The 26,169-nt window shown below is 40.2% G+C and overlaps 2 protein-coding genes across 2 annotated transcripts; both read right to left on the bottom strand.

Annotated features, from left to right (window-relative positions):
• Window positions 1-773: 773 nt before the first annotated feature.
• LOC139310368 (vomeronasal type-2 receptor 26-like) lies at window positions 774-6,441 on the bottom strand. Its single transcript, XM_070934527.1, has 5 exons — window positions 6,280-6,441; window positions 4,947-5,759; window positions 2,759-2,968; window positions 2,416-2,542; window positions 774-1,669 (listed from the first exon to the last, which is right to left on the bottom strand). Exons 1-5 carry the CDS (start codon window positions 6,439-6,441, stop codon window positions 774-776), a joined length of 2,208 nt encoding a protein of 735 aa, XP_070790628.1.
• Window positions 6,442-10,746: 4,305 nt separating this feature from the next.
• LOC139313480 (vomeronasal type-2 receptor 26-like) lies at window positions 10,747-17,834 on the bottom strand. Its single transcript, XM_070939083.1, has 4 exons — window positions 17,085-17,834; window positions 16,165-16,377; window positions 11,771-11,897; window positions 10,747-11,651 (listed from the first exon to the last, which is right to left on the bottom strand). The coding sequence occupies exons 1-4, from the start codon at window positions 17,832-17,834 to the stop codon at window positions 10,747-10,749; spliced, it is 1,995 nt and encodes a 664-aa protein (XP_070795184.1).
• Between the last annotated feature and the right edge of the window lie 8,335 nt (window positions 17,835-26,169).

Below are 26,169 nucleotides of genomic sequence, written 5' to 3'. Positions count from 1 at the left end.
GGGGGATGTGGAGTCATTACTGCATTGATTTATGAACTAATTGCCTCGTGGACCTCACTAGCTCTTGATGTCCTGTACCCAATCACACACTTGCTGTTGTCCAGGCCTAATCATTTCACTTGCTTCTGTTCTCAATCCCTTGTATGCATAAATTTACATAATGTAAAAAGGAGGGAATCCTCCCTTCTTTAGGCCCATCCTTTTGCCCTGAATATCAATAAGAAAAAAATGTGCTTCGACAGAAAGGTCTCCTGGTCTCTGGTTCAAATGTATCTTTAGAAAATCCACACACACACAACCATAGCATCCATGCATACCCACACGCTTTCCCCTACACTGGACAGCAAAAGGAAAGGGGGAAAACACATCTATTATGACTGGGAGTCCATTTCTACCACATAAAGAAATGACTCATTTTTTAAAATTTAATTTAAAAAACATTAAAGTATCAAACACCATTTAGTACATTTATTAACTGAGATTTCTGAGAATACATGAGTGGTGCGGTGGCCTGGAGGTGGAGCTCTCGCCTCACAATCAAAAGGCTGTGAGTTCGATCCTAGATAGAGACAGATATTTCTCTCTCTGGGCACAACGAGAATATATCTGCTGAACAAATCTCTGAATTGGTGTCTGGAAAAGCATCCAGCCAGTAAACACTCTGCTAGCTCCATTCATTTGCCCAGATTCCACCCCGCAAGGGATTATGGGGTCATTAAATGAAGAGGATGATGGTTTCTGGGAAACAAATATACAGAACTCAATTTTCTATTTTATTTTGAAATCATACGTTCTTCTGTATTCAGATCTGGTTTTAGGAAAATAATGTAACATTTGGGGAGAAAAATTAATAGCAACAGGCTGGCACTGGAAGCCAACATGGAGAAGACTTGCACGGCTACCATATACTTCCCCTTGGTACTCAGGTAGGTGGGTACGAAGGATATCCAGACACTGCAGAAGACCATCATGCTGAAGGTAATCAGTTTAGCTTCGTTGAAGGCCCCCGGGAGATTCCTGGCCAGGAAGGCCATTGTGAAGCAGATGACAGACAGGAAACCCATGTAGCCAAGAGCAAGGTAGAACATGGCAACAGAGCCTTCATTACATTGCAGGATGACCTGAGAAGACTCTGAGTACATGTCCGACTCTGGGAATGGGGGAGAGGTGCCCAACCAGATGCTGCAGATGACAACTTGGACCCCAGAGCAAGAAAGTATGATAGAGTTGGCCAAGCTCTTCCCCAGCCATCTTTGCACTTTACTCCCTGGTTTTGTGGCCAAGAAGGCTAACACCACCATGACAGTTTTGGCCAAGACAGTAGAAATGGCAACTGTAAAAATGTTGCTGAATGCTGTTTGCTGGACAAGGCAAGTGGTTACTCTTGGCTGGCCGATGAATAAGAATGAGGTCAAGAATGAAAACAGGAGGGAGATGAGGAGGATGCAGGAGAGATCTCGATTGCTGGCTTTGACCATGGGAGTTGCTTGAAATTTAATGAATACTCCAAAGATGAAACCTGTTGCCAAAACCAGGAACAAGGCAAAAGAAGCTAGGATGATCCCCAACATTTCTTGGTAGGATAGGAAAGTTTCAACCTTAGGTATACAGCCATCTCGGTTGATGCTTGGATGCTGACCCACTGGGCATTTCATGCATTTTTCAGCATCTGAAAAGAGCAAGATTAACATCTACCATAAAGCAGATTCTTCCCTCACATGCAGAGTTGGAAGAAAACTAAGGATAATGTCGAAGAATGTGTGTGTCAGCCCTGGAGCCATTTTCCCCCTCCACCTTCAGGGCTGCCACAACAGAGATGAGTCGAGCTGTGGGAACAGGAGGGGGGAGGTAGAGATAGCTGGGGGATGGTATATTAGTATAGTATATTAGGAATATGACATGCCTAATAAATCTATTCTTTGAGGAACTTGCCTGCCTTGGAGTTTTGATTCCATTGAGTGTGTTACTTGGAACCCTGACAGTGTGTAGAGAAAGGAAGTATGCAGCAGTAGTTAGCAAGTTTAAGCAATCTATTGCAGAGGACGGGAGAGGAGAGGGGAGGAGAGGAGAGGAGAGGAGAGGAGAGGAGAGGAGAACAAAGCAGAGCATCAAAATTTCTCCATTTCTGCAGAGACACCAAGAAAAAAGGCCAGAGGTTCACCAATAAATAAGATGAAGAAAGAGAAATGCCATTTCTCTTCTAATTCCAATTCTTGATTGATCTGCTGTTTTTGATATCCTGCTCCCTATTTAAATTACCAGATTACTTCTTTTAACTCCCTATAAATTATACATATTAAAAGAAATTATTTTTTAAAGTCAAGTTTAAAAATGCCTTTCAAAACATGCTTTCATGAGCCAGTCAGAGGCCATGGTCTTCCCAAATGGGTGCCTCTTTTTCCTGCTATCACTCACCTTCCATGGTGGAGATGGTTCCTTCTGGACAAGGGAGACAATGGTAACAACAGATGGGTTTCCCTTCCAAAACCACCTTCATGAATCCAGGATGACAGCTTTCCACACACCTGGAAGTCGGTAAGGTCTGAGGAATGAAAGGAAGTACATCCAGAAGAATCAATATGTAGACCAACTGAATATCTCATAAAGATGATATTTGGAGTGTTGAGACCTGATCAGCTGACATGAAAACTCAAAAGCAACAAAAGAAAACACACACATTCCCCAAAATTGTAATCCTGTTTTTGCCACATTTAGTAGAATAAAATAAATATTAATCCCAGAGTGTCAGCATTTCTACCTGTCCAACGTTCCTCTGGTCAATGGTAACTTTAAAATCCTGCGTTGTCTGTTTTTCTACACTTCCAGTTTTCATTCTTTTAACAGATTTGTTTGGAAAAACGATCCAGTTCAAAATGTCCAGGTCAGCTGTCAGATCTCCTTTCTCATCCAAATATATCCCAGCTATGGAATTATTGTGAAACTGAGGGCTTTGAAGGAAAGGGTGAAGCTGGAAAGGAAAGGGAAAGAAAAGTTTAGAAAGGACATTGGAGGTGTTTGTTTGTTTGTTTGTATGTATGTATGTATCCCACTTTTATTACATTTACAGATAATTCAAGGTGGCAAATTTATGCAACACACCTTCCTCCTCCTACTTTCCCCACAACAACATCCCTGTGAGGTGAGTTGGGCTGAGAGAGAGAGTGACTGACCCAAGGACAGCAATCCAGCTTTCGTAGCTAAGCTGGGAGTAGAACCTTTTGGTCTATGTTGGGGAGTATCTGAACATTTCTCTCTCTCTCTTTCAAAAACCAGATTTTATTTTCAGTTTCAAACTTGGTTAGGAGAGTATCAATAAACATAAGAATAATAACAGTTGCTTATATCATCAGATACTAAGCATCTGGGGATGCAGATAATTAACAATCTGAACTGGTCTCTCCACACATCATCCTTAGTGAAGTGTGCAAACCAGCATCTGCATTTCCAGCGTTGGATGAGGAGAACACATCTTTCTTCTTCTGTCCTGAACACTTTTTACAGAGGAATGATTGAGAGCACTTTAACAAACTGCAACACTGTTTAGTTTGATGGCAGCAGTGCCTCAGATAGAAAGTCCATACAGAGAGTGGTAAGGACAGTCGAGAAGATTATAGGAAGCTTGCTTCCTGTTATTCAGGATACTGCTTACTTATAAGCGCTATGTGCTTAGAGCTCAAAGCATTGTTAGAGACTCCACACACCCATTTTATGGTCTGTTTCTGTTGCTCCCCTCTGGGAGGAGGTTTCAAAGTATTTCTAGCAGGACTACCAGATTTTGTAACAGCTTTGTTCCCTATGCCATCTGTCTGGTAAACTCGCAAGATTTGTTTTTCTTGCCATGAACATGTATACATCCAAAGTAGACTGTGTTGTTTCTGTGTGTCATATAATATAGGTAGATATATACATATTTATTTATTTATTTGGTCATGTTTATGTAGTCTATATTGGAGGTGGTGACCCTTTGAGAGCTGTATGCAACAAAATTTCATTTTAATGTATGCCGATTTGTGTACATTCAAAGTGACAATAAAAGTTAGTCTAAGTCTAATCATGTTTAAAGATGTAGATCAGATCAATGATTGTAAAAGACAAGAGTTTTGACATATGCTCATGTTTCTGAGGTAGCTTTACATTTCGTACCTTCCTTTTACAGGCACATTTTGTACCTTCATTTTAATTTAAAAGAGAACTTTTGTAAAATGATGTATATTTAGTATTTAACACCGAATAAGTTGTCGAAGATGTATATAGGAATTTCAAATGTATGAATAAAACAGAGTTGGGAGGGACTGTAGAGGTCTTCTAGTTGAACTCTCTGCTCAAGCAAGAAACCCTATACCGTTTCAGACAAATGGTTGTCCAACCTCTTCTTGAAAGTCTCCAGCAATGGAGCATCTACAAGGTCTAGAGGCAAATCGTTCCACTGATTAGTTGTTTTCAGGAAATTCCTCTTTAGTTCTAGTTCTAGGTTCTTGCTTCTCTCCTTGATAAGTTTCCATCCATTGCTTCTTCTCCTGCCTTCGGGTGCTTTGGAAAATAATGTATGTTTGAAATACAATTGTAAGGGAGAAAGTTTTTATCTTCTTTGGTGGACTTGTGATAAAGCAGCCAGATTCAAATTTTAATACAGAAGATTGTAACATGAATATAAAACTGAAACCAAGACTTTTCTTTAAGGACTTCTGGACAAGGAAATTGAAAAAAAAAAACAAAAACCCATGGAACTTTGATATTGTATATGTTGACTGCAGTAAAATGCACAAAAATGGAAATATATATTAATCATCCCAATGGAAGAACAGATGGAAAAACAGATGGATTTGTTGGGTCAAATTAACTGTTTTCATAAAAAAAAATCTAGTTTTGTTTCTACTTTTTGGATTGCAGTTGGGTTGGATCTGAGTTTCAGGACAATTTAATTTTTCAGAATTAAATAGAAATACCTGCCAAGCTGTCAGTCTTGGAGCTTCTACCTTTATGCCTCTTTGCCTCGCCGATCTCTTGAATGTGGAGATTTGAGCTGAATTTAAGGCCCTGCCCAGAGCCCAGATGGTGCTGTAAGTGAGATAACTGTCCATAGCCAGGATCCGATCCATCTCCTCATCCCTCAGAGCCACCAGTTCTTCTTTCTGTCTGCACCGCCTCCAGACTTTCACCGAAAAGTCATCCTTAGTGGAGGAACATGTAAAGGTTTTCTTTGAAAAGTTAACTACTGAGTCAACAAAGAGACTAAAAGCATCATAGTTCGCCCATTTCGTTTTCTGTATTAGGAAGGAAAAGAGTCCACCAATGTATTTAAAGGAAGCTTTAGGAAACATCAACTCAAGACTCAGGTCCCAGTGTGCTGTGGTGATCCAGACTTTCTCTACAATAGGTCCCTGAAAATGTTGAAGTATGCATTGTAGAATAAACATTCCAAGCTGGAAGGAAATTATCTCTGAACCATAAACAGCGACATTGACTTCTCTCCACTTGTAATATTTGCTAGGGGTTAAAACTATCCGATACAGATTTAGTGGAAAGCTTTGATAGATAATTGCACAAATGCCATTCCTTAACATCAAAGAAGACATTGTCCTCATGAACCTCTCCCCCTGGTCAGTTTCTGGAGCAACAAGACCAACCATGGTCCACTTGAAATGGAGGAGAAGCTGGACCATCCCTGGGTACTGGACTCCTTCCACAGGGAGCATCGGGTAGAAGAAAGGAAACAGAGTTTTATCCCTCAGAATCTGGGAAGCCAAACTGTAACTGATCTGAAAAGAATTAACAGAATGTCAAAGTTGGAAGGGACCTTGGAAGTCTTCTACTCCAACCCTCTGCTCAGGCAGGAAACCTTATACCATTTCAGACAAATGTTTGTCCAGCCTCTTCTTAAAAACTTCCAGTGTTGGAGCATTCACAACTTCTGGAGGCAAGCAGATGGTGTTTGATTCAAAATTGCACATAAACAAAGAAGAGGGGGTCAACTTATCTACCGAAGCACCAGATGGCAAGACAAGAAACAATGGATGGAAACTAATCAAGGAGAGAAGCAACTTGGAATTAAGGGGAAACTTCCTAACAGTGAGGACAATTAACCAGTGGAACAGAAGTTGCCTCCAGAAGTTGTAGGTGCTTCATCACTGGAGGTTTTTAAGAAAAGAGTGGACAGCCACTTATCTGAAATGGCATAGAGTCTCCTGCTTGAGAAGGGAGTTGAACTAGAATACTTCCAAGGTCCCTTCCAGCTCTATTCTGATTGATCTTCTAACAGTTCCTCCAAGAAAGACATACCTGAGGGATTTTGTAGGTGCCCAACAAGGTTGAAATTTGGATGGAGATGCCAGTCTCGGCCCCTTCCAGAACAGCCACAGTGTTTCTCTGCCGTCCACATCTGTAGTTGGGAACATTGGCCTCCCCGTCCGAAAGCAGATCCAGCAACGGATCTGAAGTCATTTCTACCTTGAAGAAAACTTGATAAATATTGTAACCCAGAGTGATATTAGGCAAGAGGTGGACATTCTTGTTGATCTCCTCAGTGGCAAAAAGGAAGGGCAGAAATTTCCAATAATGATTGGATGATGGTCTGCAGATACAATAGAAAGATGAAAATAACTTTCTTTCCTGATAATACTGTACTTTTCATCCACTCATTACAATTATTCCTCCAAACAATTTTCAAACTTTGAAACTATTACACTGGGGGGGTGGGAATAATTGTTAGTTCCCTGGCATGAACTCTTGAATGAGAATCAGAGATATTTGCAAACTCTCTGAAGTTTGGCTATGTTCTTAATTGAGATGCTTGGAAACTAGGAGTAAATGTTGGTGTGGATAAATAAGAATGGCGCTATAGCATATCTGATGCAAAGAGAAAATACGGCAGCCTCTGTGGTTGGATCAGGCCTCCTCGGAGTCCAGCTCAGCTGAGGGTTGAGGTGGAAAGGAGATGCCCTTTTGTTCCTCTGTGTCTACACTCTAGCTCTGCTCATAGGACAGAAAGGACATGGAATGGGGCAAACATTGTGATTGGGTTTCTAAAATTTTACTTCTCACAATGAACTTTGTCACTTGCATTGTGCAACAGAAGACAGAATCAGAAAGTAAATAAGCAAAAGGAGCAGAGAAAGGAGAGAAAGCACCTGGTGTTTTTGGAGAACTGGAACTGTAGACATTCAATGAAAATGGAGTGGCTCTAATGCAGTGCAGGACTTACTCAAGGAACTTTATTGAAGGACTTTGCTCAAAGCTCAATGGTTCAAACTTAGTGTCCCTTGCAGAGATTATGCCGCTAATGAAATAATCTCCTGACTTGTAGTGATTGTCTGGATCCACTTCACCCTGCTCCAGAGTCAGGAGGCATTTGGCTTTGCGTATCTCACAGGCTCCCCTTGGCCACAGAAGCAGGAGAAGTTGAAGCAGTAGCAACATGATTTGAGCCTTCTCAGTGGCACCTGGTTTTTAACAATGGATGAGATGAAGAGGAGGAAGAAACCAAAACCTCTTCCAGGAAAGTATCTTCAGATCCAGTCAGAGCCCAGCCAAGAGACATAAACACAGCACCTGCCTGTCCTGAAATCCAGCTCCAGATTCTCTTTCCATCTCCAGAGTCATTTATGCATGTAGTATTGATAATATAGACCCCACCAGACTTTGCTTTGAGACTGGTATTGATAGCAAACCAATTTCTGACATGTTTGCGTAAAATGTTCTGAAAGTTTGCAGGAAGGTCTCTAGGGTCCTAACATAAAAACAACAAAATCACTATAATTTGGACAATTGCAAGGAAGAGAAGCATCTGAGCCCTGAATGAGTCAATAGGAGGTGCTCAAAGGGAGAACTCAAAGTTGTGGCTCCAAACTTGGAAGATGGGACAAAATGGGAAACTGGAGAATTTTGCCCCAAATTTATAAATATACGTGTGTGTGTGTGTGTGTATGTGTGTGTGTGTGTTTTCGTAGATTTTCATGGGTAGAGGTATGCAAGTTTTGGTGTATTTGGGACTTTTCCCATGTAAGATTGAGAGTATCTTGGCGACGTTTCGATGAGGTCCCACTCGTCATCTTCAGGCTGGTGTCTTCGGCTTCGTGCTTGTGCGAGGAAAGTGTGATCGGAGCTGCCGTCTCTCTATAAATACTGGTGGGGAGGTGTGGGGTGCTGGCTTTGTTGCTGTGAGCGGGTTGGTTGCCTGTGTTGTTACATCTTGATTATAAAATTTAATATTTTATGAATGTTTATAATAATTGATATATACTTTAAAAATATATCCATCTAAGCAAATGAAAGAGAAAAAGGGTATGATAATTGGTTAAGATTTAAGATTTAAGTAACGGGTTTTTGGGGATAATGGCATAGTTAAATAATAGATTTGAGGGAAATAACTGAGTAAAATATTAAGTTGTATTAATTGAAAAATAAGATTTGTTAGGGATTTGTTTGAATTTGTGACCGGATCAAGAGCTTTGTTTTGAAAAGATGTGTTTTATATTTATGTTTTAAAATAATAAAAAACTTTTTATAAAAAAAAAAAAAGACAGATTTTTCCCATACCAAAGATTCTTTGTAATTAACTTCATAGTCTTTAAATCAGCAGTCACCAACTGGTGGTTTGTGGATCACAGGTGGTCTGTGAGAAAATTTTGGTGGTCCGCAGAAAAATTATTTGCAGTTTTTATATTGCACTAAATCAGGGGTCCTCAAACTATGGGCCCTGGGCCAGATACATGTAACGAATGCTTCTGTTGCTGCAGACAGTCTCCCCCTTCAGGGTCCACTTGTGTGGGGCAGAGGGAGGCAGAAATTCTGACTTGGGGTCTGCTTCAGCCTCCTGGTGCAGGGCTTTGGGTGAAGGCTGGAGGGAAGCACTGCTGGTGGTAAAGAGCCGGAGGGCCTTGTTCCAGTGGGAGTGGATCATGGCCTGGAACTGGCTGACCATGTCAACCTGCTGAGCCTCCAGGCCCCAGTACCTGGCCTTGCACTCCCGCAGGTCTTCCCTCTGCTAGGAAAGCCTATGCTCGTAGTCCTCAGTGAGGTGCTTCTGCTGATCCTCCTTCTTGGCCAGATCCAATTTGAACTGAGCCAGCCGTTTTGCCAGCTCTTTCTTATGGTGGCTGCTTAGCTCCAACAACTGCTTCCTGTTAGGGCCCTAAGGAGCCCAGGCAGGCAGGTGAGGAGTGACTGGGAGGGGAAGGTAATAGAGACCCGTTAGGCACCCCTCAAGGTGAGTGACATTAAGTTGGCCATGCCCACCTAGTCACATGACCAGCTAGCCATGCCCACCCAGCCAGTCATTAGGCAGATCATATTAGTGGTCCGCAGGATTTAAAATTATGAATTTAGTGGTCCCTGAGGTCTGAAAGTTTGGTGACCTCTGCTTTAAATCACTTTCACAAAGCATTTATAAAGTTTTCCAATCACAACTCTAAAATCACATCTTTGCTGTATATTATAAAAGATTGCAAAGAAATAAAGTTTTTACAATATTGGAAAGATGTGATGTCCTTACTTTTTAAATGGACTGAAGAGGATCCCACCCACTCACTGGTAAACTTCTTTCAAACGTTTGTTCATTCATTCATTCATTTATTCATTCATTCATTCATTCAGCTTACTTGCCACCCGTCTAGTTTTGAAACAACTCTGAGAAACTTATATCATTAAAATCATAAAAGAGAAATATTTGTTAAATAATTACAATGGAAACTAGAATCAAAATAGAATGATAGTTAAACAATAGGGAGGGAAGGAGCTGGATATGTGGGGGGTGGGATTGCCTCTTAGTTCATCAACCATCTCCATTGTGATAAACCATCATTGGGATCTGAAGCTATCTACAGAATCAGGTCTTAAAGCTTAAGGAACAAAAGATGATATTTTATTTGATACCCATAATATCCAAAATTTGAGGTAAAGATCTGTCCCCAGTGAAATGGAAGTTCCACCCCTTGCAATGAAGGCCTCTCTACTCACGCTTTATTTTGTTTTGTTTTGTTCAATTTCATCATCATTTGAGGCTACAGTTGAAGTGTAGATTTGTAGTATGCTGATGTCCCAAAGGTGCTTTTTTCAAGAGGTAACTGGACTGTTTTATTTTTCTTTGAAGACATTTCACTTCTCATCCAAGAAGCTTCTTCAGCTCTGACTGGATGGTGGGGAATGGAAGGATTTATACTCCTTGCAGACATCTGGTCATTTGCATCCTTTTAGAGCAGGAGTGTCAAACTCGTGTCGTCACGGTGGCAACACATGACGTATCAAGACATTTTTCCCCTTCTCTAAACCAGGTGGGAGCAAGACCAGCACTTGACGCATCCGGCCCACAGGCCACGAGTTTTACACCCCTGTTTTAGAGAGTCATTGAGGCCACTTGGATGTTGAGCTGTGTCCTTGGGGTCACCTAAGTAGTGCAAGTGGGTGTGGAGCCTTCTGGGAACTGCTGAGAGGACTATGTTGAGGACTGGAGATAGATGATGTCGTATCCCTCCCCCTCACCCCAAACTAGGAAGTCTTGTCTCCTCTGCAGATGCATTATATTAATATAACTAACTAATTTCTTACCTTGTCCTTCCCTAGTTTCATGATAATTTAAATTATTAAATAATTTATTTTACACTTTGATGATTATCTTAAGTTAGTCTTACATTCTCTGTATGTTTATTTCTTTTGATTTTAAATAACCTTAATTGTCAAAACAAGCATACAAACTCAATAATAACTGTAATAAATGATTTAGTGTTATGAGCTTAAGAAACTACTTCATGATCAGCTACCGACTTTTATCATTAAATGTTCCTTAGTATTTAGATCTGGTCTCAGGATGATAATGTAGCACTTGGGGAAGAAGATGCAGCCCAGCAGGCCAGCCCCAGAAGCCAAGATGGAGAAAACCTGCACGGCCACCATGGATTTCCCTTTGGTGCTCAAGTAGGTGGGCAGGAAGGAGATCCAGACGCTGCAGAAGACCAGCATGCTGAAGGTGATCAGTTTGGCTTCGTTGAAGGCCCCAGGCAGGTTCCTGGCCAGGAAAGCCACTGTGAAGCAAATGGCAGCAAGGAAACCCATGTAGCAGAGAACCACATAAAACATGGTCACAGAGCCTTCATTGCACTGAAGGATGATCACTCCTGATTGGGAGTGCAGGTCAAAATCAGGAAACGGAGGAGAAACTCCCAGCCAGATTGCACAAATTACCATTTTTCCAGCAGAACCAGAAAGGATGATGGAGTTGGCCAAGCTCTTCCCCAACCATCTCCTCACCCTGTTCCCTGGTTTCGTGGCCAGGAAGGCCAGCACTACCATGATTGTTTTGGCTAACACACAAGACACAGCTACTGAGAAGATGATGCTGAACATTGTTTGTCGGAGAAGGCAGGTGGCTTTCCTTGGTCGGCCAATGAAGAAAAAGGAGGACAAGAAGCAAAGCAAGAGGGAAACCAGGAGGGTGTAGGACAGGTCACGGTTGTTAGCTTTGACAATGGGAGTTTCTATGTATTTAAGGAATATGACTAAAACAAGGCCTGTTGTTAGAAACAAGAGTACAGCAAAGGAGACCAGGATAATGCCCAGATGTTCTTCATAGGACAGGAAGGTTATTCTTTTGGGGATACATTGGATTCTGTCATCAGTGGGATATTTGTCATCTGGGCACTTGGTGCATTTTTCAGTATCTGAGAAAATAGTAAGTATTATTATTTTTATAGTCCCTCCTTTCACATTCCAAGAAATTCTTTGGATGACAGCTGATACTGAGAGATAGGAAATCCAGAGTTCCTCTGGTGTCACCCACCTTCCTGTGTGGAGATGGTCCCATCCGGACAAGGAATACAATCATAACAGCAAATTGGTTCTTCTTTCCGAGCCCGTTTTACAAATCCAGGGTGACACCTGTCCACACATTTGGACTCAGGCAGAGACTAAGCAGAAAAACAAAATTCATTCCAAAGTATCTGCCAAATTTTTATTTATTAGATTGATTTATGATTAAAATAAAATGAAACTGTGCTTAAGAAAGACACTTCTGAGCAATAGATCAGGAAAACATAAAACATTGTAAAGCCACTCCCCTTTGAAAATAATCCAAATCCTTGCTCCAGTTAAGATATGAAGAAAAAATTCATCATAGACTAGGTGTCAACTTCAAATGAAGTATTATTTAGTTATATCTGTACATTTATATTTTCAATTCATACAGCTGCCATGCTCTTGAAATAAGACTAACAATTACTGCCTAGTTTCTAGAATTATAGTTAGGATGAGTGGAGATGAAATCTTGAAAACATGTCACTTAAAAAGGGCGATCCAGGCATGTTCTTGTGCAGCACATGGGAGATGAGTATGAACCCTGTGTGGGAAAGAGATATTTCTAAGGCCAAGTGAGCAGGATGGGTTGTAAATTTTTTTTACTACCGGTTATGTTGGCATGGCTTATTTTGTGGACATGGCTTGCTGGTCATGTGACACTGGGTGTGGCTTGATGTCATGTGACTGGGTGGGTGTGGCCAACTCAATGTCACTCACTTCCAGAGGTGCCTTGCTTGGCCCCTCCCCTCCCAGCCATTCCTTGTCACACCCAGCCTCAACGTATCTATAGTTCTGTAAAAATGTTGTTCACCTTTTTTCAACTTTATTATCTACATACTATAGATGTACTTTCATGGGCCACTGAAAGGAGGAAATAGCTCACATGCTTTGCCCAAGAGTGTGATAGGCAACAGGCTTTTAAGGGGCTGCCAGAAAGAAGCGGGGGGTGGGCAATGTATTTTCCAAAGCACCAGAAGGCAAAACAAGAAGCAATGGATGGAAACTGAACAAAGAGAGAAGCAACCTAAAACTAAGGAGAAACTTCCTGACAGTGAGAACCAATATAGGTGCAGAAATATTTCAGTCATAATTTCACATATAAAATAGCCATTCGCGCATATTGTTCAAAACAGTCATTAGTATTATAGCTGATGTTTATGGCTGAAGCCTAAAAGCCAAAGATCACAAGAGTGTTTCTTTCTCTGTATGTATACAAAACATCACATACCAGGAATAGCATATTAAGATGGACTTATGCAACCTGATGTACAAAATAAACACACACATATTTATGCTCTGGACTATAGACATTGAATGCATGTAAATCCCTGAAAAATATGTGGTAGCCCTGGGCAAAAAAAACCGGCAATGAAATCATCAATTGGAAATGTGACCATCAGCAGGGTACTTTTTATCATTGCTGGTGGACATGTAATCAGGCACAAAAATTCTGGAGGATGATATGGGTGTGGATTAGAGAAATAATAAAAGAAAATTTTGATTTCGACCCAAAAGCCTTTCTCCTGGGAATTTTGAAAACTGAATATGCAAAAAAGAAAAAGTATTTAATTATACATATTCTGACAGCCGCTAGAATTTCCTTTGCCCAGTATTGGAAAGAAAAACAAATACCACCTCAAGAACATGTTATTGGAAAAATATTGGAGTGCGCCGAAATGAACAAATTGACTTCAGAAATTAATGACAGAGAAGATTCGGAATTTTATAGCGTGTGGGACATGTGGTACGAATGGATGGGGAAAAGAAATAAAGAAGGAAATAGAGATTAAATATTAATTAATTAACAAAATCTATATGAATAGTATTATATTTAGTCTTAGAGAGTTGAGCACTATTATCTTTAAGTGTTTTGAAATTAAATCTAGCTTTAAGAAACAATATCAAATAAAAGACAAGTAATAATGCATGTAGATGTATATATGTATATAATTGCACCAATGAACCAAAAATGTACCGAATGTATCACTATATGTTATAATAAAAATCAAATTAAAAAAAAAATCACTCTAGGAGTAGGGACAGTGTAAAATATTAACACATGATAAATAATGGAACAATTAAAAATATTAGCACAGTTTTCTCTCTCTCCCTCTCTCTCTCCTTCCCTCTTTCTTTTTTCTTTCTCTCTTTCTGTCTCATTCTTTCTTTCTTCTCTTTCTCTCTTTCACACACACACTGTCTCTCCCTTCCTTTCTTTTTCTTTTTCTTTCTTTCTTTCTCTTTCTTTCTTTCTTTCTTTCTTTCTTTCTTTCTTTCTTTCTTTCTTTCTTTCTAGTCTCTCTCTCCCTTCCTTCCTCTTTCTTTCATTCTCTTTCTTTGTCTTGTTTTCTTTCTTGTGTCTCTCTCTCTCTCTCCCCCTTCCTTCCTCTTTTTTTCCTTTTCTTTTTCTTTCTCTGTCTCGAATATCTCTCTTCCTCTTTTTCTTTCTTTCTTTCTTTCTCTATCTATCTATCTATCTATCTATCTATCTATCTATCTATCTCTATCTCTTTTTCTTTCTTTCCTGGCTCTTTCTCTCTTTCTCTCTGTCTTTCTTTGTCTCTCTCTCTTCTCTCTCTCTCTCACACACACTTCCTCTTTCTTTCTTTTTCTTTCTTTCTCTTTCTTAGTCTCTTTCTTTCTTCTCTCTCTCTCTCTCTCTCTCTCTCTCTCTCTCTCTCTCTCTCTCTCTCTCTCTCTCTCTCACACACACACACACACACACACACACACACACACACACACACACACACACCTGGTCTGGGCACAAAGTATCTGTGGTTACAGAAGTTGTGTGCAGGGAAACACTTTGCCACAGTAAAGAAAAATTTCTTGTGATTGCCAGGCAATTAACCTCTCACACTCAGGGGAAGTTTTTCTTTACTTTGCAAGGTTTTTCCCTGCACACAATGGCTGAGAGACAACCCGGAGCTGCCAGTCTGCGGTCTGCCAGGGATCTGCCAGCTTCCTGTAATCTGCAGTTTACTTGAGAGCATCATGTTAACCAGTAAACTTGCTCACAAGTAAACTGCTGAACAGAGGCAGCCGGCAGATCGCTGCCTTACTCAATCTGCTGCTCACAGCCAGCAGCTTGCAGGCAATGAAAGAAACTGCTGCCTCCTGCCTCTGTGCATCAAGGAGGCCGAGCAGCAGCGGGAAGGGCACAGGATGGGAGTTGCAGAAATTGGCTGCCAGCAATGCCCTCAGGTGAACATCTTGTGGGTGGGGAGGCTCAACCCCCCCCCCCCACTTAGGAGCCTCAGTTTACTCGTGAGCACCATTGGCCTTTCTCCCTTCCTCTCCCAGCCAATATTGCTCATGAGTAAACTTCAGCTAGGATCTCCCACGTGCTTCCCTCGCAGGCCAGGCCGGCTGGGGGAAATGCACAGGAAGAACTCCGGTGCCACGATCTCCTGCATGCTCCCCTCCCTCCCCACGCACATCGGTCCACCACCCACTGCTGATATCACCCCTCCACCAGCTCTCCCTCCCCTGCTCACCCACTGGCCCATGCCCTTTGTCCTTACCTTTGCCAGCAGCGGTGAGCAGAAGTACGTGGCTAGATTCTGCAAGTAGTGGTTGGGCAGAGCGGGTGGGCAGGAAGGGCGAGAGAGCATCGGGTGGGCGGGGTGACCAAGTGGGAACTGGTTAAGGGGCATGGCCATCCAGAGGTCACTACCTGTTTGGGGAACCATGCCAAATTTCCACTAACAGTTCTCCCGAATCGGTCCAAACTCGTAGCAACCCACCTCTGCAATTCAGGTATTTAAGACAAGGTCTATTTCCATTGAAGAATTACAGTTTTGTTGTTAATCGCTACCTGTGTCCAACTCTTTCAGCCCCCAAGAACCATAGCACTCCAGGACTCCCTGTTCTCCATTGCCTCCCAAAATTAGAACTACAATTAGATGACATGGAAAGACAGATGCACATTTATTTACTCCTTAAATTTGGAGAATTCTTTGTTTCAGTGGAAGACTTAAGGTAGCTTACAATCAAAATAAACAATTGCATTCAAGGGTTTTTTAGATGGATTATTAGCCAAAGATCAACTCAAAGTAGCATTTCATTACAAATTGATCCGCATTGCCTCTTTATTTGAAGAGTCAATAAAGTTTTTTGGGGGGTCAAAGTCATTTTCAGTCCTTCATTTTTCTAAATTAAGACATTATCTCATATCGGACAAGTCATTGTGGTTCGATTTTGATTGAACACCTTGGATGACCCTCCTAGCAGCAGGAGGCCTATCCCAGTGGGGTGAAAAAAAAGCATGAATAACTGTGGTCAGATATGGGCTGTTAAAAAATATCCGCCTGCTCTTTCAGGGGACCCTAACACCAACCATACAGACAGAGAAAAATTGCCAATATTTTCAACCACCTTGTTGAGCAACTTTAGCCGTGAAAGAGCATCTTGGTCAATAATAAGCCTCTGTCTTTCAAAACTCCCCAGTTGCTCTTGGATGGAATCCTCCTCAGGGAAAAGTAAACAACTTATGATATTCAGATCTGCTGCTACATTTCCACTTTGGTCCAAGTACAGTTTCTCCCAGGAAAAATTGCAAAACTCATTCTTCTCCAGAAAGGGATGGAACTAGAATTGAAACATCCAGGAATATTGAAAGCAACTTGAAACATCCTAAAAGGAGGAGCCATTTTAAAGCTGAACTAGTGAATAAGAGATGTTCAGTCACTCCCCTTCACTATTTGCCTAAATAGCAATAGCACTTGGACTTATAAACTACTTCACAGTGCTATTACAGACCTCTCTAAGTGGTTTATGGAATCAGTATATTGCCCCCAACAATCTAGGTTCCCATTTTACCAAACTTGGAAGGAGGGAAGGCTGAGTCAAACTTGGGCTGGTCAGGATCGAACTCCTGGCAGTGAGCACTGAGTTAGGGTTAGCGTTAGCGTTAGCATTTGCATAAATGGCAAGCTAAATGTAAAGACCGAGTAGCTATCATTCTGGAAAGCTTTAATTGGATTCCTGCAGTGAGGAGGGGTTAAGCGAAATGCTCCCAGGTTTAGCTGAAATTTATGAATATAAAATTCTATCATGCTAATTACAAACCCATAAGTACAGGAATTTATTTACACTGTATACATTTTAAATAATTTTATAATAGCAGTGTTTAATATCAAAATATAATTGTCACAGTGCCTGCTCTTTAGAACATAATCCTGTGAACTAAATTTGGCCTCAGCTTGGCCAAACCTGTTAGGTTTTTGTAGAACAATGGTTCCCCTACATCAGCATTGGATTAGTAGGTTTGATGGATCCTTGTCAGGAGCCCATACCTGCCATGGCTCTAGCCTTGCAGCCCCCAATCTCTCTTTCTTTTCTGTTTTTGTCCTCCTAGATATTGAGGAATATGCAACATTCAAGACATGGGCCAGAGTCTTAGCAACAGTATAAAAACGGTGGTAATTTTGTATCTGAATTCTATTCTTTTTCTCTTGCATGTCCAGTGGTGCTATCTGGGTGCATCGTCTCCGGCCCTTGACAGAAAGGACATGCTTTGAAAAAGAACAGCGAAAAGACTGCTCTTCAAATTTGGAATCCTTAAAAAGACTGGGTTGAAAGGCATCATCATTTGGCCATTTTCGTTCCTGCAAAGCAAAGACCCAAATGCTATTGATATATTTGGAAAGTGGATCCCTTCTCATTGACACTTTCTCCATGATTGTGGTGATCCAGACTTTCCCTTCAATGGGTCCTGGCAAACCTTCAATTGCTAAATGAATGTCGTGAATTCTATCCACAATGGAAGCAAATTCTATGAAGTGTACAAAGACATTGACTTGTTTCCACTTAGAGATGGCACGTCTGAGAGGTTCTGTAGCTCTAGCCATAGAGAATTGTTGTGAGATAACCACACAAATTCCATTTCCCACAAGCATAGGGGTGAAAGTTCTCATGAAATTCTCTCCCTCCTCTGTGTCTGGTGCAAAGAGACCAATCAAAGTCCATCTGAAATGGAGGAGGAGTTGGACAATTCCTGGATACTGGATCCCATTTTTGGGAAGCATCTGATGGAATAAAGGCATTTGACTTTTATCAGTCAAAGCATCTGAAACAATTCCATAACTGATCTGAAGAAGAAATGAAGAATGGTGTATTATGTTTAGATCTGATCAAGTCCAAAATGTAAGCTTTTAACATATCCAGTGTGGTTCTCACAAACATATTAGAATAGTCCAGCAGTCACCAACTGGTGGACCACGAACCACTGGTGGTCTGCGAGAAAATTTTGGTGGTCTGCAGAAAAATTAATTGCCTTTTTATATTGCACTAAATACTATTTATCTTTTTTTAAAATTCATATTAAAATTCAAATTAAATTAAATAAAATTCAAATTAAAAATTCATTAGTGGTCCACGAGATTTAAAATTATGAATTTGGTAGTCCCTGAGTTCAGAAAGGTTGGTGTCCACTGGAACAGTCTATTGTTCTTAACCCTTAAGCCATATCAAGATAAAGAATACAAAATGCAGAATATTAGCAAGATTGAATATAATCATTTGTCTAATCTGAGGTCTAAGATACTGCTCTTTCTCTTTTCTAATAAAATTGACATTCAGATAATAGACGTGCTATGTCTTCTATCTCTAGAGCACTGCAAATGCAAATCAGTTCATTTTAGAGATTTGCTTAAATGTTCCATATTTAACATTGTGTCCAGCTGCTCATGTCTTGCTCAAGTAAATATTTAGGCCTCCTCCCCACTCTGGATCCTAATCCCTACCCATGACAAAGACCATGAGAAAAGCAGTTCATGAATTCCATAGAAAAGATATGATTGAATCTATTACCCACCCACCAACAACCTGCTCACTTTGACAGATAGAGAAACAAAAAAAAAAAAAAAAACCAAACCTGTGGGACTTTGTAGGTGCCTACTAATGTTGACATCTGAATGGAGATATCATCTGGAGATCCATCTAGAACAGCCATCAGGTTGTCCTTCCTTCCACAGCTGTAGTTGGGAACATTGGCTTCTCCAGTTGAGAGCATGTCCAGTAAGGCATCTGAAGTCCCAAGGGTGTTCAAATAATTGTCATGGATGTTGTAGCCAAGTGTGAGATTGTACAAAAGCTGATATTTCTTGTTGACTTGTTGAATGGCAAAAATGAAGAGTAGGATTGTTGCTGGATCAGTAAATGAACGACTGTAAAAAATGTTCATGATAACATCATCTCTAACAACAACAAAATATATTTTCATTTATTTCTCTTTCTCTCCACAAGCCCATTCAGTCTTAAGCCAAAAGTGTCCAAAACAAGAATAAAATTATAGTCACCCATCACCATTTAATTGTTATGAGTGTTGAGAAGGTGGGATGGAGATTTAATATTTAAAATATATCATTATTTGTAATAGTGCTCATTTCTAATTTGTGCAATGACCAAGTTTCAAAACTATTCAATCATTAAAATAGAGTCTTCAGCAAAGAGGACTTATAAATGATCCAGGAAAGCCATTCTAAAAACAAGCCATCCTCTATTCCATACCAGGGTCAGGCATTGAATATCAATGAATGGTTATAAAAATAGGGAAATGGGTTGGGCAGAGGCAACTACAAACTTTTCAATAAGCTAGTTGTGATTAACTCAGGATTGTATGAGAGCGGAAAATAATTTAGACTTTGGGGAGTGGGTTTGTCCCGACTTGGGATTTGGGTCTCTTAAAATGAGACATAAGAGAGAAGCTATAAAAATCCAAATGATTCAAGAAATTAAACAGTTCCTGCAATATAGGAGTAACTGAAAGAAACGAAGAGTGTTAGGACTGCAAATGGAAGGAATGCAACTTCATCACACTGAATGACTTACGAGGGAGCTTGAGTATAAGGAGCTGTGTTGAAAGACAGCATTATATGGGATATTATTGTGGCAATGGAGACTATACCAATGAGGTGGTCGCCTGGCCTGTAATAGCTCCGTAGTTTTCTTCCCTCATGTTCCTCCAAACTCAGCAGGCACTTCACTCTCAGCTTCCCAGAGACTGGCTGGGACATCAGCAGCAGCAGAGGTAGAAGGAGGAGGTCCATAATTCATGGGGCTGAATCACTCCCCTTCCTCTTTCTAAGGAAGAACAAGAGCTCAAAGAATTGAAAGCACCATTCAAAGATGGAAATGAGAGTGACTTTCTTGACTGAGAGAGAAATTAACAGAACTTCACCTGGAAAGGAGAGAAAGGAAAGGTACATTCAAGAAGCACAGTCCCTGAATGTCCCAAAATTTGTGCTACACGGAGTGTGACCTGAGACGTTTATCCTTTTCTGATGCAAAATCGCTTTCAAGTTGCTTCAGTCTGATGTTTACATCAAAGGCGATCACTGGAGAAATATCAGGAGAGATCTCACAGACCAGGATTTTAATAATACCATATGAAGCAACATCTCCTCTGGGAATCCTGAACTACTTCTGGGCCTCTGTGTGCAGAGGAGAAGCTGGAGAAAAGCATAGTGAAAAATGATAGATATACCCCTAGAGAACACTGTTTTGAAGTGGTTGTGGTCCTTCCTTTCTGAACATGTCTAGAAAGTAATGCTGAAGAAAGATAGTTGACATCCAGGAAATTGGGTGTTGTCCTTCAATGTACTCTCTTGTCTCCAGAGACTCCTGGGCAAGGTCACCCAGAACTATAGAGTGTGGTTCCACCTTAGTGTCATACGTGGAAGCCATCTTTTACATTTGGCCTTCAGGCCCAGCACAATTTCTACTGTGGGAAAAGGGGGGGGATTGCATCGAGTACAGGAAATATGTAGTCAAAATAACATTCTTTTCTCAGAGAGTGAAGGCCACCTTGCCCAGCAGCTGCAATGAGATGACTGGGTGGCATCTCCAGTTTTGGATGGTGCCTGATTGGATCATGTGATTGAAAGATGGGTGCTGGGCAGGGACTTGAACCTCCTTTTGGGTGGGGAAAACCTGGAAACTTTTTGATTTGGGTTTTCCCAGATGTGCCAATATGACATCTCTAATAAAATGGAACATTTAGAAAATTCAAGCTTCGGAGTCTTCTTTCGTTGGGGCTGTTACTTGGAACCCTGACACTTAGGTTGATGATGCTTAATTCTAATACTGCCTGTCTTCTAATTTTAAGGAAAAAATCTGTAACTGTGAACAGTGCCTAATGTTATGAATAGGATCTGTTTGTAATTTACTTTTCTATTAGATCTCCATATATTAATCACAAATTGGAAGTGATTTTAAAATTGCTCATGCGATAGTGAAATTTCATTTGCCTTAGAAATATCAACTTTGGGGTGATATTTGAGACAAAGGGTCTGGAAATAGATAATTGGCCAACTGTATCATTGGGATAGACTTTTTTTTCTTTATACTTTCCCTTCAGTATTCATGTTAGACACCGAGAATCAAGGGTGAAATGCTCCCGGTTCAGACCAGATTGCCCAATCCAGTAGCAATGTTGGCGGGTGGTTCGGAGAACCGGTAGCAAAAATTCCTGCCCCCCCCCGCCCCATGTCCAGCTAAGCCGTGCGATCAGAGACAAAGACACTTCAAAGTATAAAGGTTCTCGGCAGTGTTGAAATGTAAAATTTGTTACTACCGGTTCTGTGGGCGTAGCTTGGTGGGGGTAATGTGACTGAGTGGGCATGGCCAACTTTTTTTTTTTTACTTTTAAAACCATTTTTTCTACAACCTCTTCGGCCAAAAAAAAATGCTTTTAAAAGCCTATGATAATCCCAGCTGAGTTGCCTGATTGTCAGAGGCTTTTTTTTAATTTTTAAAAGCATTTTTTTTCTGCAACCTCTTTGGCCGAAAAAATGCTTTTAATTGGGAAAAAAAAAGCCTCTGATGATCGCACAGCTCAGCTGGGGTCATCAGAGGCTTTTAAAAGAAAAAAAAGCTGCTGACAATCAGGCAACTCAGCTGGGATTGTCAGAGACTTTTAAAAGCATTTTTTACAATCTCTTCAACTGAAGAGGTTGTAGAAAAAATACTTTAAAAGTCTCTAATGATCCCAGCTGAGTTGCCTGATCGTCAGAGGCTTTTAAAAGCATTTTTGCAACCTCTTTGGCTGAAGAGGTTGTAGAAAAAAATGGTTTTAAAAGTAAAAAAAAAAAAGTTGGCCACGCCCAGTCAGTCACATTACCCCCACCAAGCCATGCCCACAGAACCGGTAGTAACAAATTTTACATTTCACCACTGCCGAGAACCTTTATACTGTGAAATGTCTTTGTTTAGTAAACAAACAGCAGGCAGTTTGATGTCCCCCATGGACTACTCGCCAGATTCCTCCTCAGAAGTCAGCTCAAGGGAGGATGAGCTCATTCCTGGCACGTCAGGAACTGGGTTCATTAATGGCTCTGAGCACCTGGCCAAAAGAGTTTTCGACTTTTCCCAGTTTCAGCTGGGAAAAGTTTTCCAAAAACGACTCTAAAATCACCTCTTTGCTGTATATTACAAAACATTACAAAAAATAAAGGTTTTACAAAGTGGAAAAGATGTGGTGTTCTTTCTTTTTAAATGTACTGAAGAGGATCCTTGCATCAGCATATACCGTTAAAACTAGGTCATTACTAGGCTCCAAATATAATGAATAATGTATTGTTTGCTTCAGATACCTAAGTATTCGCTTAGTGGCTTTCCAATGCCTTTCAGTAGGTTTAGCATTATATCTAGCCAGTTGATTTACACTGTAAGATATATCTGGCCTAGACCAATTACTCAGACATGACAGACTGCCTATTAAAGATTGATGTATTTCCTTATCGAATACAGGACTTTGAATATTACTATGCTTAAAATCCTGACTCATTGGTGTCTTAGCAGGCTTACAGAGTTCCATGTTGTAACATTTCAGCAATTGGCTAACTTTCTTGGCTTGCAAAATTTTGTAACCTTTACTAGTTTTAACTATGTCAAGACCCAGATAATGCTTAATTTCAACCAAATTCCTAATTCTGAATTTCTTTTGCAACACAGAAACAATTTCGGTTGCTTCATGTTCAGATTTGGTAATAATTGCTATATCATCAATGAACAGCATTAATAGAGAAACTAAACCATCTTTCTCTCTCTTATACAAACATGGATCAGCTATGCCAGCTACAAAACCCATAGCAACTAACTCATTGACAATGCATTTATTCCACTGGTAACCTGACTGTTTCAAGCCATAAAGACTTTTCTTCAGTCTCCAGCAATCAGTCTTCCCATCAGTTTTCAAACCTAATGGCTTCTTCATATAGATTGTATGTTGTAATGGCGCATGCAGATATGTAGTTTCAACATCTATATGGTTTATCATATATCTATTCTTCCTAGCCCATACTAATGATGCTCGCAACATAGTCGCCCTCTGACTAGGTGCAAACACTTCATCATAGTCCTTATCTGACTGAGCAAATCCTTGAGCAACTAACCTTGCCTTATGGGTAACAGTCCCATCCACACCAGTTTTCAGTTTGTAAACCCACTAGCAACCAATTGCATGCTCACCTGGTGGTAGCCTAACGTTCTCATAAACATCTAACTCCTTGAAAGATTTCAGCTCTTTATCCATCACTTCCTTCCAAGCTACCTGATCCTTTGGAGGATACAGTTTAATTTCATCAAAGTTAGAAGGCTCTGTGTTCACCTGACATACTACACGGGTTTGATACCTATCAGGTGGATGTCTCTCTTGAGTTGAACGTCTAGGTAGCTCAGGACTCGATGTTGGTATCTCCTCTTCTACCTCCCCTATAACCTCCCCCTCCTTTACAGTAATAGCAGGTTCTTCCTCAACTTTCTCATCAAGAGTATCACTAAATATGTGATTATCAACAACAACACTACCATTTACCTTGTCGGATTCCTGTTCAAGCTTACTCCAACCAACATGCTCCAGGAACTTGGCACTAGCACTGCAGAACACGCTAGTGGTACCTGGCGCCCAAAATCTATATACCTTTTCATAAGGTAACAGAAACCATAACAGGAAAAATGGTCTATTATGCTCAATATATAACAGGCTCCACCTAAACTAGGTTTTTTAGGTCCAATGATATCTGCAAAGACTACCTCCAAAGGTTCATTGGTTGTAAACCCATTATCTCTGTTTGCAGGGGTTACCTTACTCTTTTCTTGGCTACAAGCATTGCAGTTTAAATATTTTTACAAGGTTTTATAAAGTTTTATCCCATCAGATAATTCCACCGGTTTCTTTAACGTCTTAAAATTTACATGTCCCAAATGCCTATGAAGCAAGTGAATGCATTCATCATGTGGCTTCGTGTTATCGTAAACTGAGTTAGCATTAGCCATGATTAATGGATCATCATTCAGAACAAACAAATCGTTTTCTAACTTTGCAGTAACACTTGTACCATCCTTTTCTATCAGACATTTATCTCCCCTAAATGTTACTACAAACCCAGATTTTAACAATGCTTTTTACAGATAGCAAGTTAAATTGTAGTTTAGGTACATACCACATAGGTAAATGCTCATTTATACATGAACAATATGCAGTACCTTCTCCAGATGCTTTCATTTTCCATCCATTGGCTAATGATACATGTTGTTTACTCTTGGTCATGTTAACAAACCTCTCTTTACTCCTAGTTATAGACTGTGATGCTCCACTGTCAACTATCCACAAATCATGGTTTACAGTTGTCGTTGAGCTGGATATAGCTAAACTAACATACTTTTTAGCTCTCTGTTGACTACCAGTATTCAGTTTCTTGCCCTTTTTACAGAATCTAGCTATATGACCCTTAGCCCTACAAGAAAAACATTTCCTAACAGTATAGGCAGTTGAAGACAGGTTTTCTTTCCGTGGTTGTCTCTCTCTCAGTTGGTCTTTATCTTGCCTTCTTTGGGACTCTTCTAACAATCTTCTGGTTATGCCAGTCAATGTCAGTCCATCTCTGGTCAGGACTTCCAGTGAAGACACATAATCATCATAACTTCCATCCAAAGAAGATAGAATAATATAAACCTGATGCAGCTCTGAGAAAATCAACTCCTTTTCATGTAGCTCTTGTAAAGTTCCCTTCATAAACTCCAGATGAGCTAACATATCTCCACCTTTCAGAAGACGGGCTCTAAACAGTTTACATGTAAGGTGTATCTGTGCACCCACACTATCACGAACATAAATCCTCTTCAAAGTGTCCCAACACCTGGCAGCAGAATCCTCACCATGAATATGGACTAGCTGCTGGTCACTCAGTGTCAGCCCAATTATACAAAGAGCCCTTTCATTATCCCGGTTAAATTTGGCTATTTTCTTTGCATCTTCATCGATCCCAAGCAGTTACATCCGGTGGATCATGAACTACAGCCCATAGCCCTTCTTGACGCAGAAGTAGGCTGCACTTCATAGAACAGGAAACATAGTTAGTTCCATCCAACTGGGTTATCAGGAATATGCTGGTTGACTGTTCTTGTTCCATCTTCATGTGAACAATAAACCACAAAAACAGCTGTCTGAATACGGTACTGTGTATCCACATTAACTCTCAGTATCCTGGGCCCATAACCAGTGTTAAGGAATTTGCAGAGTAACCCTTGAATAGCAAGGATATGCACATGAAAAACTACTCTCTCGGTTGAGAGTAGTTATGAATAAGCACAGTCACCACACAGATACACTGAGTTGTGTTATAGTTTACTTTCAGGAAAAAGTAAAGCATAGTCCAATAAACAGTCTAGGTCATACACATATAAATCAGGCAATAATGAATAACAAAGTCTTCTTACCAGTCGTCATAGTCATACACAATTAACAGTTAGCAATAAACAGTTCTTCTGGATTTGCAAACAGTACCATACAGAGATATCAGAGAGGAAGAACAGCAAAAAGCCATGTTTCTAACTCTCTCTTAAGGACATTGGCAACAGAGCTAACCAATCAGGACAAAGTATGATGCAATACAGCAGTCTTAAAGCTATACAATACAATAGAATACACTGCAAACATACATTGATGGTTTATATATTGCCAACCCAATAAGTTAGGTAATAGTCATATTCCTAAAACACCCACTGATTGGTAAACTTGTTTCAAACATTTGTCTATTTATTTATTCAGTCAGTCAGTCCTATACAATAATAAAATCTCATTTCTTATCTTCTCCTTCCCTAGTTTCATGACAATTTAAATTATTAATTCATTTCTTTTACCCTTTGATGATTATCTTAAGTTAGTCTTACATTCTTTGTATGTTGATTTCTTTTGATTTTAAATAACCGTAATTGTCAAAAGAAGCATTAAAAACTCAATAATAACTGCAATAAATAATTAAGTGTTATGAGCCTAAGAAATTACTTCATGATCAGATACCGACTTTTATCATTAAATGTTCCTTAGTATTTAGATCTGGTCTCAGGATGATAATGTAGCACTTGGGGAAGAAGATG

This window comes from Pituophis catenifer, unplaced genomic scaffold (assembly GCF_029215685.1).
Source record: "Pituophis catenifer annectens isolate HBS135680 unplaced genomic scaffold, rPitCat1.0.hap2 SCAF_2, whole genome shotgun sequence".
NCBI lineage: Eukaryota > Metazoa > Chordata > Lepidosauria > Squamata > Colubridae > Pituophis > Pituophis catenifer.
Note: the sequence above shows the minus strand (reverse complement) of the source record. Positions and strands in the feature narration are given on the sequence as shown.

Excerpts from the sequence above, each read along its gene's own strand:
- LOC139313480 (XM_070939083.1), bottom strand. The coding sequence starts at position 17,834 with ATGCCTTTATTCCATCAGATGCTTCCCAAAAATGGGATCCAGTATCCA. Across the intron at positions 16,378-17,084 it reads CAAGGCTAGAGCCATGGCAG|TTCCATCCCTTTCTGGAGAA; the intron begins GTATGGGCTCCT and ends TTTCAATTCTAG. Across the intron at positions 11,898-16,164 it reads GGCTAAAGTTGCTCAACAAG|TCTCTGCCTGAGTCCAAATG; the intron begins GTGGTTGAAAAT and ends TTTTCTGCTTAG.
- LOC139310368 (XM_070934527.1), bottom strand. The coding sequence starts at position 6,441 with ATGACTTCAGATCCGTTGCTGGATCTGCTTTCGGACGGGGAGGCCAAT. Across the intron at positions 5,760-6,279 it reads GCACCTACAAAATCCCTCAG|ATCAGTTACAGTTTGGCTTC; the intron begins GTATGTCTTTCT and ends AATTCTTTTCAG. Across the intron at positions 2,543-2,758 it reads ACCAGAGGAACGTTGGACAG|ACCTTACCGACTTCCAGGTG; the intron begins GTAGAAATGCTG and ends TTCATTCCTCAG.